The 14,576-nt window shown below is 26.3% G+C and overlaps 1 protein-coding gene across 1 annotated transcript in view; it reads left to right on the top strand.

Annotated features, from left to right (window-relative positions):
- LOC100208430 (ATPase family AAA domain-containing protein 3) overlaps positions 1–14,576 on the top strand; it is a 69,823-nt gene that overhangs the window by 42,748 nt on the left and 12,499 nt on the right. Inside the window, exon 12 of the mRNA XM_065800058.1 lies at positions 3,247–3,303. Within this exon, the coding sequence (XP_065656130.1) occupies positions 3,247–3,303 (57 nt within the window). The remainder of the gene's footprint in view (positions 1–3,246; positions 3,304–14,576) is intronic.

Genomic DNA, 14,576 nt, shown 5'->3' with positions numbered 1-14,576 from the left:
CTTGAAATGACGATAAATAGTCTCATTATAAAACCATATTGTTGTTGTTTTTATGATTAAAGCTTTAATATCTTAATTCATTTGACACATCAGATAAAACTAGAAAAACAAAGCATACAGTACGATGTAATAATATAAATTAAACAACGGAAAATCAAAACAGTGTTACAGCATTTAGCAATCATTAAATATTTATAATTAAAAAAAACTAGCAACTACTTATTTAAATCTTATTTAACATTTTCTTATAAATCAAATTTAACCCTCGATCAAATGTTTTAAACCCTCTAGCCCAGATATTTAATTGAAATAATTAAATATTTATTAAATGAAATAATAATTAATAAAATAATAATTATATATTTATTAAATTAAATAATAGTTAAAATAATAATTAAATATTTCCTTATAAATGTTATTAAATATTATAATAAATTAAAATATTAAATTAAATATTAATTAATAAAATTCAATATATAGCTTTTTGTGCAAGTAATCTGTTTTTATATGAGCTATTGGTTTAAATTGTTTTTTTTTTTTATTTATTGACATAATAAATTTATTTCATAATAAATTTATTTGATGTATTTTAAAACACAATTTGGTTGTGTTTTAAAAACATTTTAGTTTTACATAATAAATGTATAATAAAATTTATTTAATGATAAATATTAAATTGGGCAGTTCGATGTGAAAACATCTACGGCATGCAACCTTAAGTCTCAGATTTTGCTAATCTTTACATCATTCAAAGATCTTTATAAGTTATGAATATCCCCAAAATTTCATCATCTTATTCCAAACAGTTTCAAAGATATAACTATTTTAATTTTGCCTTGAACCAACAAAAATCTGTCATTTAAAAAAATTGTTTTGCCCTTTGTTTCCATTGTAATATAGGGTAAATATGTACATATTTTGAGGTAAAGAATCTAATAAAGACTTTAAAAAATGAACATGACACCTGAAATTTTCACCATAGTCACATTCTTTTGGAGGGCAAGTTAAATTTAAAAAAATGCTGATGTTGCTAGATTTTTTTTTAAAGATGTAGTCCTAAATAGTTTAATTAGAGTTGTTACAAAGAATTGGAGAGTATTCTTTTCTTAAACAGAAATAAAAAAGGTCAAATTTACCTCATATTACTTTTAAAACAGGAATTATGATTAATCAAAGAAGAAAAAAAAAGGGGAGTACTCTTAGGTGCTTAATACACAAAGTTGATGCTTAATTATTTTTGGAAAATCTTCCCACTCACGCTGAGCTTATTAAAATTTAATATATGAGACCCCTCCCCTCATATATTAAATTTTACTTGTTATTAACGAAGAAATATTTCAAATTTTTTTTAATTAGATAGTTGGATTTTTTTATATGGTATTTTTATAGAATTTTTTAAAAAGAAAATCTCAATAATGCGATAGAGTACTATTAAAATTTCTTACAGCAAAGCAATTACAGTCATCGGTTTAAAACTTCAGGGTAGCACTGAATTGTTTTTAATGAGTTTTTAAAATACGTGCAAGTTATTTGTTGTGGTGCAAAACTTTTTAATATGAAAAGTTTTGATGGCTGTACATTTTATATGCTTTTTATCTTTATTTTTTATATATAATACTTTTTTTTCTTATGTTATGAGAAGTTCAGGGTGTTTTCTAAATAAGTGTTGTTTAAGGTTGTTACCTGAGCTTTTGTAGCACATGCAATTTCCTCACCGGACAACTTGTTTACCTTTTTTCAAGTACAATGCATCAAAGTAAATATTACTTTTAATTTATTAATGATTTTATTTGTACAATAAAAATTTCTGTAGGTTGTATCTGGTGCATGGCTAGTGGCCATCACTGGTAGAGATTGCCAAAAGTGAATAATAATATAAAGCAAGACAGTTGGTACAAGTTAAGTAAAACATCGGTATAAGTTATTGAGGACATTAATATTTGCTTTTCTATATGCACTTCTATAATTTACATTTGTATAACAACCCACAAAAACATAGTTGATAGAAATTTGCATTTTTAAATTTCTAGTAACTATGTTTTTGTGTCTAAAATTTTATTTTACTCCAGCGAACTTTACAGATTTAAATCCAGGAATATTACATAAATGGTTTTATAAGACATTTTAAAGATTTTTCTATTATCTTAACAAGGATTGGTATTATATTTTGTTTCATAAATTAGACATTAGAAAAAGTTCATCTCCACATTAAACTTACAGAATCTTAGCAAATGCCAAACAAATGCCGAACCTGGGCAAATAAAGGAGATTGGAATCAAGTAGACAAGGAGATGTAAGCATCCAATCAATGGTTAAATACAGTTCCAGGGTGCTCTGTGACTTTATTTCATCATGGAGCACCTTAATAACTAGAAAGTAAAAAAAATTATTGTAATCTTAGAGTCCTAAAATCTTTGTGGACTTCTGAGGTTCTGACTCGGCATGCAATCTGTATGTGAATGCATATTTATGTATATATATATATATAATTTATATATGTTTGTATATAAATGTTATACATGTGTGTGTGTGTGTGTGTGTGTGTATATATATATATATATTCGTATATTTATATATATATATATATTCGTATATTCATATATATATATTCATATATATATATATTCAAATATATGTGTGTGTATATATATATGTTTGTATATAAATGTTATACATGTGTATATATGTGTGTGTATATATATACACATTTATCTATCAGGGGCTATTCTAGTCCGTTTTTGACAGCGTCGATCGTATTTAAGCGCCGCCTAAATTAAAAATTGAGGACCTTTTTTTCTTGTTTTAATCTTTTTTATGGCTAAAATTGTTGGTTTTTTTTTGCGAAAAAATGCCAATATTCGGTAATATTTTTGCTAAATTTCTTTAGGACGGAGAGGGGGTACCACCGCCCAAATTTTTTTCCTATAATAGCCCCTATAATATATATATATATATATATATATATATATATATATATATATATATATATATATATATATATATATATATATATATATATATATATATATATTTATACACATATATATTTATACACATATATAGTTATACACACATATATTTATACACACATATATATATATATATATATATATATTTATACACATATATATATATATATATATATATATATATATATATATATATATTTATACACATATATATATATATATATGTATATATATATATTTGTTTTTATATTTATTACACATTATGTTTTGATTTCAGGCAGCAAAGCGATTGTTTGTTAATCCAGAAGATGCACTTAAAGGGATAATTTTAGAGGTTAGTTTCAAAACAAGATTTAACTATTGATTTTTTTATGCATCTTATTAACTTATGTTTTCAATTTGTTTAAAACTAACTATGAATCAGATTAATTATTTATTAATCATTGATTCATTAATAAATTATTTATTCAAAAAGTTAATTAACTGTGGTAGTAGTGTAGTGGTACAGCACTCCCCTTATAAATGAGAAGTTCAGAGTTCAATCCCCTCCCTCTCCCCCCTCCACGTCCTTGGTAGTACCTTTGACATAATTATAAGATTTAGCAGGGGTTGATAGCCATGGCTAGAAAAAAATTTATAACACTTTATATATTATAAATTTATGCATGCATTTGCTATTTGTTAAATAAAAGCATATATTTATATATTTTTAAAAACTAATTCACTTTAAAAAAGGTTGCAAGCAACCACTATTAAGTTATTAGAAAACAGTTAACTGAAGACATGAAAAGTCTTGAGTTGTACAAGTCAAGAAAACATGAAGGTGGGTTCAAGTTATGTTTTGATGATGTACAACAAAAAAAACTGGATTAATAAAAGTTTTTATATCATTAATTGACAGATACAGTATAAGGATGTGACTTGCTGAATAAAAAGCCAAGCGAGAATAAGTTTTTGGTTAATCAAACTAGAGATGATAGCTTGTTTGAGCATTGACCATCATAGAATTTGTAGAAAAAAGAAAGAAATGCAACTTTATGACAATGTGAGAGGGGCTCAAGCTTGGCAGATAAAGCAGGTCTAATTAGTGCTTTTAGACTTTGTCTGAGAGTGAGATGGTTGTTAGATACTTATTTGCAGTAAATAAATGAGTTTTGTTGTCCAACAAAAATTGTGGATTCCAAGTCCAGACTTAAAATCCACAAGCTACTTCAAGCCCCAAGCTGTTACAGAAGAGAGATCAGATTAAAAATTAGCTACTTGTTTTAAGCAATCAAAGAGTGAAGACTTTTTGTCAAGACAAGCGTATAAAGTTGTCACCAAATTGAGCTACTTTAGATGTAAAATTTTCATGAAGATTATGGTAGATAAGAAACAATACAGGAGCAAAGATAGAACCTAGTGGTACTAAAAGTAACTCAAAATGAAAAATAGTGTAGTTTAAGAATAACTTCAATACTGCAGTTAGAAAGAAAATGATTTAATAATCTCAAAACCTTTATATAAAGAAACTAGTAATAGAGTGTAAACTAGTTGTAGAATAGTTAAAGATGTCAGTGTGTTTTCTATAGTTTTTAAAAATTGGAACCACCTATTTAGCCCTTAAAATTTTCAATTTTGTGGTTTTATTTTGAATTGAAATAATAGAAAGTATATTTGGTAAAAATTTCAGTTTATATGGGAAAGTTTGTAAAAGTTATGTGTTAAAAACTGAGAAAAATTGCTGTTTCTAAACTTTTTCACGTTACTGTGTGTTATAATATATAAACAAATAAATTTGAGATCAATTGAAAAATAATATAAGCAATGGTTTTAACAAGCAATCATAAAACTAAAATAACATTGCCAGCGTTAACTATACTTATCATAATATACTTATATCCTGATAACTTATTGAAGATAAGTTGGAAATTGAAGTAGTTAACAAAATAACATTGTCAAGGATTATTATAAACAACTAACTACATTTTAATGATCCTATTAAAGAGTTATAAATAAAAGCACATAATATAAACTAATATCAGTAAGTAACATTTTAGTCTGGCCAAAAAAAGTTGCTTACCGAGAATTTGATTCTTCAACATATTTTTTCAATTTATCATGAATATAATAAGCAAAGTCAACATTATCATAATTCAAATTAATAAAACATTTTAAAAAAATTTATATGCGAATTAAATCTCTCTCTCTCTCACACACATTTTAAGTTTTTTTAGATGTTTTTAAATACTGAAGAAAAAAAAAAAATGTAAAAAATATTAAAGTATATTAATTATTTCATATTATATGAATATAGGTCTTTTTGTTAGAAATAGGTCTTTCTGTTAGAAAGTTTGTTTTAAATATTAGTAGTGCAATAGCTCAGTATTGCATGCTACTGTATCAAATTTGTTTAAACGTTTAGATAAAAGTTTAAACAACAGGCTTGGATGAAACTTAAAAAAGACTTAAAAGATGAATCCAAGTCTGGGCATCCAAGGAGCTTGGCTAATCAAAAGATTTTTGCTAATAAAAAAAGCAAGTTGAGTAGGCAAAGCATGTACTTTTGGGTGTTGTCTTACCATCACCCAAAAGTACATGCTTTATCTGAATCAGCCAAAAATTAAGTTGTTGCTTAAAACTATATTTTGGATTCCTTATGATCTATGAACTATGAATCAATGAATTAGCATATGTCATGTACCTTTTTATTATCAAAAAAGGGTGCAAAGAACTGATTTGACAGTGTGAAACCAGCCAATTATAATTAATTAATAATAAAAAGAAAATGACATTAAAAAAAAATGTTTGGCTCTAATTTTTATGATATAGTTTTAAGTATTACTTGAAAACACCCTTGCAAAACATTCAGTATTATGGAGTATTTGGTATTTCTACTTTTCAGTTTTGCTAAGTCATCGCATTTACAACAATTCCCAGCTGAACCATGTTTACAAGATATTGTGCTAAGTCATTTACTGATTAAGTATCTTTTCTCTATTATGAGTCACAGACAAACTTGTGAGTATTGTTTTTGAGTACCATTCATTAAATTTAAATGTCTTAAAATAGTGCTGATAACTTTAGTTATGATTTTAAAGCAAAATTTTCCACACAATAATGTTCTTTTAATCCAGTGCTTAGGGAGACTTATCCATTCTATTTTGGGTGCAAGATTTGAGACCAAGATAAAAACTGAGCACCACATATTTTGTGGAACTAGATTGATCTAAAGGGTTGTTCCATGTCTTATGTTGTTCCTATATTATGTAAAGAGCCAACCAATCATGTCACAGACTACTATTTTTGTAAGGTGCTGTTCCTTAGAAGAAAAAATGGACTGTCAACTATCCCAATATACCATCTGTAAATCTACCAGTATCTTATATACACATGAAACACATGTACACTAATTTCTTAATTTACATAACACACATTATTAGCAAGATTATAGTCACAAGCATATCTACACTTAAAGGATGGAGCACTTATTTGATATATTAGAACAGTGATAGCAGTAAATACCTAGATCAAGTGTATTACCACTTTTAATATTTTTTTGAGCCTGTTTATTCAGCATGTGTGTTGTAAAAATCTGATCTGTAATTTCAGCTCATAGACCTCTTTTTGCTGCTTCACTTTTTATAGTTCCTTCTATTCCATCATATCGACTTTAATTTGTGATTTTCAAAGTGATACATTAAGTTTATTAGACATTGGTAATGTGTGTAGTTTGATTTTGACCATTGTCAATGAACTGCTGTTTGGTCATGGAGAAGATGGTCAGAAAATATACAGTAACATTCACATTTGAGTTGATCTTTTTCAAATTTGTAATAAACAGCAGTTACAGGGTTTATCTTTTTCCGGATATTTCCGTAATTCCGGTTATTTCTATAAATTTTTATTTTTTCCGGATATCTAAATAGTTTTCTGGAAATACAAGTTAAAAATATTTTTTTAAAACAGTAAATGTATTGTTTATCATTCATCAATTTCTTAATGTTATATTTTACTTAGTTGAGGCATTATTTGTACAAATAATTTTTTCTTATTAGTACGTGTATATTTATTATTTATGACAAATTGGAGTAATTGCTCAGCTTTAGGTAAATAAAAATTTAAGGAAAATCGCTAAAAATTTTATACTCGTAAAACTGATCAATTGCTCAAAAAACGCTGAGTAAAGGCAATTGCTTTTATTTATTTACCCGGCCTATTAAAAAATATATGTATGTATTTAAAATAAGTTTTAAGTTGATTAAAATTACCAAATCAGTTTATTTATTGAGATATTAACAAAAAAAGGATTTATTGTTTAGCCATTATACTTCCAGTTAAGAGGTTAATATAAAAATTAATATTTTTTGTTGTAAAATATCTGGTTTGAATAATAAATGTACTTACCACAGAGTTTTTTAAACTATTTTCAAACAATTTCACATTTAGATAAGGGTTTTTGAAAAAATGTTTGCTGTTTAGTTCAACTGGAGACGTTTGACAAAATAAAAATTGTAATTAAATGAATACCACTTTTCTGCTCTGTTTTATTTTTATTTCCATTAAAATATTTCGTTTTCATTTACCGTGAAATCAAATTTATTTGCACTATTTTCTTACTAAATCCAAATAAAAATTGTTATTTTGGTTTTAAAATTTTATCAGCAAAACTTGTAATATAATTGTATCATAGTTATTAAATTTACATATCTTATATCTATTGCACTAATAGTAATTTTGTTTTTAAAATAAATCTCATATAAGTTAGATTTTTTAAGCGTTTACTTATTGAGGTTTTAGTTTCAAAAGGTTGAAAGTTTTTTGCTAATGTTTTGAAACATTTGAATAATATGAAACTTATTTTTTAAGGATTATTTAAGATATGTAAACACTCAGCACTTAGAAATCACTTTAATCATTTTGATTATTCCACCTAAAAATCTAGTTTAATTTAATTTCTTAACTCTTTTTAAGTAAGTATTAAAATATTCTTCTTTTATATAGAAGAGCCACAAAAATTAATTTATCTGGATGTCTTCAAAATATTTTTCCGAATTTTTTATGAAAATATTTTCAGGATATTTTAAAAATGGCCAGGATAATCTATGAGTTAGGCGTAAGGTAACTTAATTGACTTGCCAGCAAAATCTTTATTCAGCATTTTGAACAAGAAAACTATAGCTTTTTGCAAAATCCATAAAGTTATTGTGTTGGTCTAATGTTTGTGTTGTCTCTTATAAGTATGAGGGTTGTGCTTTTATTAAAAGTGGTGCTGACAAAGACCACACAATTTTTCACTAAATATTACAATAAATTCAAAATGCTTGCTTAGGCTGTGACAAGTGCAGCTAAGTCAGTTGACTCTGGTTGTTTGTATGTGATCATCAAAATCATAATCTTTATATCAAATTCATTTTACCATAACAGTTGAAACATAGATAAATCATGCAGCATGGGCTATTTATATTATAAACAAATACTTGCATCAAATCTTAGTAATATACAAATTGGCTCTAGGCAGAACAGTGCAAATCTACTTGTAATAACATACACAAACTGAGTGACTTTTACTACTGTCAATAGCAATGCTATTAACTCCCAACTTAATAGTTGTTGCTTGCAGCCTTGTTGGGACTGAATTGAAATTTAAAAAAAAAAAAATTGTCACTTTGTTTGCATAACTTGCTAAACTTTGTGTTCAGTGTATAACTTCTTCAGATAAAGTTCCTCTAAAAAATCTTTTACATTATTCGTAAGAACACACACAAAGTGTTTTTTTTTGTTGACATTGTCTTGTGAACTCCTCAGATTCATAAATTTCAATTTAATAATATCTTCCAAAGGTTGTCTTTTTTTTAGCCTCAGGTTTAGCAAGTATTCATTTTTTATTTTCATATTTCAGGTTTTCTTAACAAGATGTTCTAAAATTAAAAATATGTTGCAAGTTTCAATTGATCAACAATCACATGTTGCTGTTAATAACTGAACTTTTACTTACTTCAAACTTATTTTTGCTTTTTTCTCTATTGCATCAAAAAGTTTATCCTTACTGTTTATGTTTTTCTCTATTGCATCAAAAAGTTTATCCTTACTGTTTATGTTTTTCTCTATTGCATCAAAAAGTTTATCCTTACTGTTTATGTTTTTCTCTATTGCATCAAAAAGTTTATCCTTACTGTTTATGTTTTTCTCTATTGCATCAAAAAGTTTATCCTTACTGTTTATGTTTTTCTCTATTGCATCAAAAAGTTTATCCTTACTGTTTATGTTTTTCTCTATTGCATCAAAAAGTTTATCCTTACTGTTTATGTTTTTACTCCTTTTCCAATATATCTTTTACTAATGCTACTAAGTTTATCATACTTCCAGATTTTTATTTTTTTTGCTTACCTAGTTTGTCATGTTTACTTACATTTTTTAGATATTTCCATATAGCGCACTCTTATTTAAAACTGTCTTATCAAGGTCTAAACAACTATAATTTTCTTCATCATCACCTTAATCTTTAAAACTCAAGACAAACTTTTTACTCAATTTAAATGTTTTAACTCAAATTATAGTCAAATACATATATGTATTTGTTTTATTTTGTGCACGTAATATAATTATATATTTTACACTTCAGTTTATTTCACCTTATCTAAAGATAAACTGAATTGTTTGCTAAGAACTTTTTATCAGTCTTATCTCTTGATTCCACTAAATCACATCCTACCTGATATAGCTGATAAACAGGTTGGTCTATTGTTTGACATCACTCAAGCTTCTGTATCTAAAGTGATTTTCTACTTAGACTCTTCTACAGCTTGTTGTCTAGACAACATTCTTGTTATAGTCTTGCAGAGTTGTTCTCCGGAGCTGTAGTTTATACTTTTAAAACTATTTAACAAGTGCTTATCAGAGTATTGTTTTCTAGTCTGCTAAATATTTTAGATTATTTTTCAAAAAATCTGGAGAGCCATCTGACTTGTCTAACTACCTTCCCATTAGACTTCTTTGTTATCATTGCAAAGCTTTTGAGTCTTTAGTTAACAAACACTTAATCTCTCATCTTGAATCTAATAACCTACTTTCTGATTATCAATATGGATTTTGATCTTCTTGTTCTACTGCTGATTTTTTAATGGAATCAGCCCATAGGTTTTATTGTGCATTAGAGAGATGTGAAGAGGTTAAGGCTGTTGCTCTGGATATTTCTATAGTCTTTAATAAAGTTTGGCATGCTGGTCTTCTCTATAAGCTCTCTTTTTACGATGTATCAGGTAAAATCTTTAAGATTATTGAATTCTTTTTTACCAATTGTAGTAAAAAAAAATTTTTTGATGGACAGCACTTTTCTTCATTTCCTGTAACTTCAGGGGTTCCTCAAGGTTCTATCCTTGGCCCCATACTTTTTTAATTTACATTAACAATCTCCCAGAAATTCTCACATTTAAGGTGGAATTGTTTGCTGATGCTACTACCATTTATTCTTGTCTTGGTAAGAATAAATGGTAGTATCTCTTATTCTTTTCTATAAGTACTATAAGGGGCACTGCCCTAAAGAGCTAGCATCTTTGGTGCCATCGACTAAAATTCATTTTCGTGTTACTTTTCATTCATGTAAGTTTCATCCTCTTACTGTGATTGTTCCCAAGTACTCCAAAAACTCTTTGTCTAGTTTTTTTCTTCAAACATCAGTTCTTTGGAATTCAATTTGTTTTCCAGATTCATATGTTTTGCAGTCATTAATTTTAAGTCGTTAATTGTTATCTTGCTTTATAAACTTTATCTTTTTTATTTTTTTATTTTGACAAATTTAGTTCTATTACTTTATCTCTAAAATCCTTAAATAAATTTTGTAAAAGTATAAAAATAAAATTTAAAAAAGATAAAACATTAGATTTTATTTAAAAAGATATTTTTTTAAATACCTTAAAATGCTTGTAAAATTTTCTTATGTTCTAATTAATAACAGAAATTTAATTAGTAATAAAAATTGTGGAAAACAAATTTTTAGGGCTGTGACTTTCAAAATATGATTTTATTATTATTTTAGATTACTTTTATTAATTTTATTATTATTATAACGTGAGTGAAATTGATTCATATAATTTTTTTAAAATCTTGTTATTCTTAAAAATTTTTGAAAAACTTGTAAAAGAAAGTCAAAGTATTTATTCCAATAAAAGATTTATATTCATTATACAAGTTTACAAGTTACTTTTAAACAGATAATAATCCATTGCGATAAGCTTTGTCAACAAGAGCACGGACCCAAGATGAAAAGTTAGTACACATTTTTGGAGCATGCTTTATAAGTTATTTGTGATTTGACATACTCTTGATTTTAATTGATCAACATTCTCTGGTTGAAAGGAATCAGCAAATACTTGTCTTTTGATTTCATCATGAAGGAGCTCAATGGGCCGACATTGAGGGAATTTGGTGGGGTTATTTTGTTTCAAAACAAATGGAATTTGTTTGTTGTTTAAATACTTAACTACTTTTGAAGAATGTGATTAAGCTTTGTCTAGCCAAAAGATGCAAGCTTTATCAGGGCAGTGCTTCTCAATGTAGGGGATTAGTCTTCGTTGAAGGCATTCAAATTTGTAAATCTGGGCATCAATGACCATTCCCTGATTCAGATAAAGTAATCAGAAACACCATGATCACACAATGAATACCAAACACCTACTTTAAAGAGAAACTTGGTGCAACCTGAGAAGCGAATCTCTTCTGGAGTTGTTGAGGCATCTTTGGCATAAAAAGTTTTCCTTGAAACAATAAACGCTTAAATAAATTTTCGCTTGTGACAATAAACATCATGTCTGTTCAAAGTATTTAAGCCAGTTTTGTGGTAAATATTGTATTTTGAGGCAGCTCTTCTTAAACTTTTGTTTGTTGTGTTGTTAAATTCACCTTTAAGACAACAAGCGCAACACCAGTGATTTTTCTAGCAGCTCCATTGTTTCTACAACCATCAGTAACACCCACCATCTTCTCTGCTTCTCCGAGAACCTTGTATGCACCAGATTTGCTATAACCTGCATTTTGCAAAGCCTGTTTTGCAAAAGTAAATTATTAACTGCTACTGATCCTGATAACGCTGACCTAGCTGACCCAAAAATGCCACTTATGTGGGGTAATTTTAAACAGTTATTTATGATAAATTTAAAGCTGCAATTTTATGCTGTCTAATCAAATAAATTGAACTATGGTAGCAGTTCATTAAAGATGTTTGTTGTTCAAATCAGTGATAATATAGTACTAATCCATTCACAAATCTCTTCAATGAAATTGATGTCGTTGTGAAGTGAAAGATCTAATCCTAAAAGAATTCTTCACAAAGATTAATCCACGAAAGAAAATTTTCTTCAAAATCTTTTTTCATTATTAAATCACGTGAGATGTTTATCCACAACATTTTAATCTTATCTTTCGGTTTCCATCCTTCTAATTTAATTTGACAAAAAAAGTTGACATTGCGAGCATTTGTTGAACATTGAATTATAAGATTTTTTTCTTCATCACTTAAAATATTTTTATAAACATTTAACCACGATAACTTTTATCTAGATTTAATGTAACAATTTATGAAATAATTCTCACAAGAAGTTTTATAAGAAGTTTTTCCATCATTAATTAAAATCTTCCACTCTCGTTCATCATGCAAAACTATGCAAATTTTTGTTTATAAAATAAAACAAAATATATTTTTTTAAAACTTAACTTCATTAAACCAAAAAAAAGTTTTGATATTTACAACTACTATTTTTTCAAAGTTCACGTATTAAATAAATTGAATTAAGACAGTAATTAAAACTTTTAAGGGAAAACTGTTTATATTCATTCAAGGAAGAATCAAAAAATTGGCATTAAACTGTAAAAAAAAAAAAATATTAAACTGTAGCACAAAAAATTTTAAAAAATTTTCTTATTGTTGCATTGTTTAACAACTTTGAGGTATAATAACTGAAAAATTTTAAAAATCAAGTCAAAAACACCTGCAATAATGGATTGTTTAGTAAAAAACTGTTACTAAAAATTTCAGTTGATCACCACTTTTATTTACCTAATCTGATACTAAAATGATACTAAAATTTTTGCAATTTTGGTCAATATTGTTTTAATTATAACTTTTAAACAAAGGGTCAATCAAGATGAACTTTTGAGGTTTATGTTTTTTTTATAAAATCTGTAAGTAGGCCAAACTATGTATCAATCAATATATCAATCATACTTTATAGAGTTTTTGAAAATTTCGTATAACTAATTGATTTCACACTCAGCCGTGATTCTAGCCTCTAGATTTCAGCAGTAAAATTTTGGGCTCCATTCATGATAATTGTGGTGTAGTTTGCAATGAACACAGTAAATGTTTCTATCACAACATAACAAGTATGAAAAACAGGTATCAGTATAAGAGTTCTGCAATGTTTCTAGACTAGTGTTTAGAGATGCCTCAGATATAGAGAGACAGGCAAAAGAAAATAGAACGCTGTATTTCAGAGAACTTATATTTCAGCCTAAAATTTATATATTTTTTATTGATACAGAAAACTATTATACAGATACTTAGAAGTGTCTTTATAATATTTATATTAAAGTTTTATTTAAATATTGTCAATTAAGATTTCAATCGTTACAAAATATAAGATAACTATTCTTTGACAATATTTTCAATAATAAATAAATAAAGCTCACTAATTTTTTTAAAGACATTTTTGTAGTCACAGCATTAATATACATACAAATGACATTTCTATAGTCACAGCATTTATATAAATACAAATGACATTTCTATAGTCACAGCATTGATATACATTCAAATGATATTTCTTTAGTCACAGCATTGATATACATGTAAAAGAAACAAAAAAAAATCATACATTAAAAAAAAAAAAAATCGTTTGCCAGTGTTATTTTAGCAAAGTGGATAAATTGTACAAAGTGTAAAAGATAAAAGTGTATCAAAATAAGAAAAAAAATATTTTTTTGAGAATGTCTAAAAAAATTACTTATTTACAAAGCCAGATAAATTTTCAGATGGTAATTAAAAAATTATATTTCTAGCTAGTTTCTAAATGATATGTAATTATGAAGACAGCGAGTCTTTAAAATTACAAATCATCATTTTAATATGGAATATATTTTTGAATAAATTAATTTAAAATGTGTAATTTGTTTCCATTGTATTTTTTTTTATTTCGAGTTTTTTAAATTAAAATTAGTAATTATGTTGTAAATTTGTGTTGTTTCTCAAGTTTTGTCAAAAGTCTTAACTTGCCTTTAAAATGGCATACATTATAAACATAATTTATATTTTTATTTTTAAAAGTATTCTTAGGAAAACTGAGGCAAGTTAGTTTTTTTTATTTACACAATTTAAAAAAGTTTAACAGGGAGTTTTTTTTTTTTAAATATGTGAATATTTTATTTATGATTACAAATATAAAAAATGTTGAACTTTTATTTTATTTTGTTTGTGTTTTATTTTAAGTAAACTCGAAATTTAATGTAAAGGAGGAAAATAGAAATGTAAAATACATTGAAATGGATTTTAAAATAAAATTTATTTAAAGCTGACAAACCTCTTAAGTCCAACTCAATAAAATATTCAGCCATTAAAGTAATACTTAATCAGTT

This window comes from Hydra vulgaris, chromosome 06 (genome assembly GCF_038396675.1).
Source record: "Hydra vulgaris chromosome 06, alternate assembly HydraT2T_AEP".
NCBI lineage: Eukaryota > Metazoa > Cnidaria > Hydrozoa > Anthoathecata > Hydridae > Hydra > Hydra vulgaris.
Note: the sequence above shows the minus strand (reverse complement) of the source record. Positions and strands in the feature narration are given on the sequence as shown.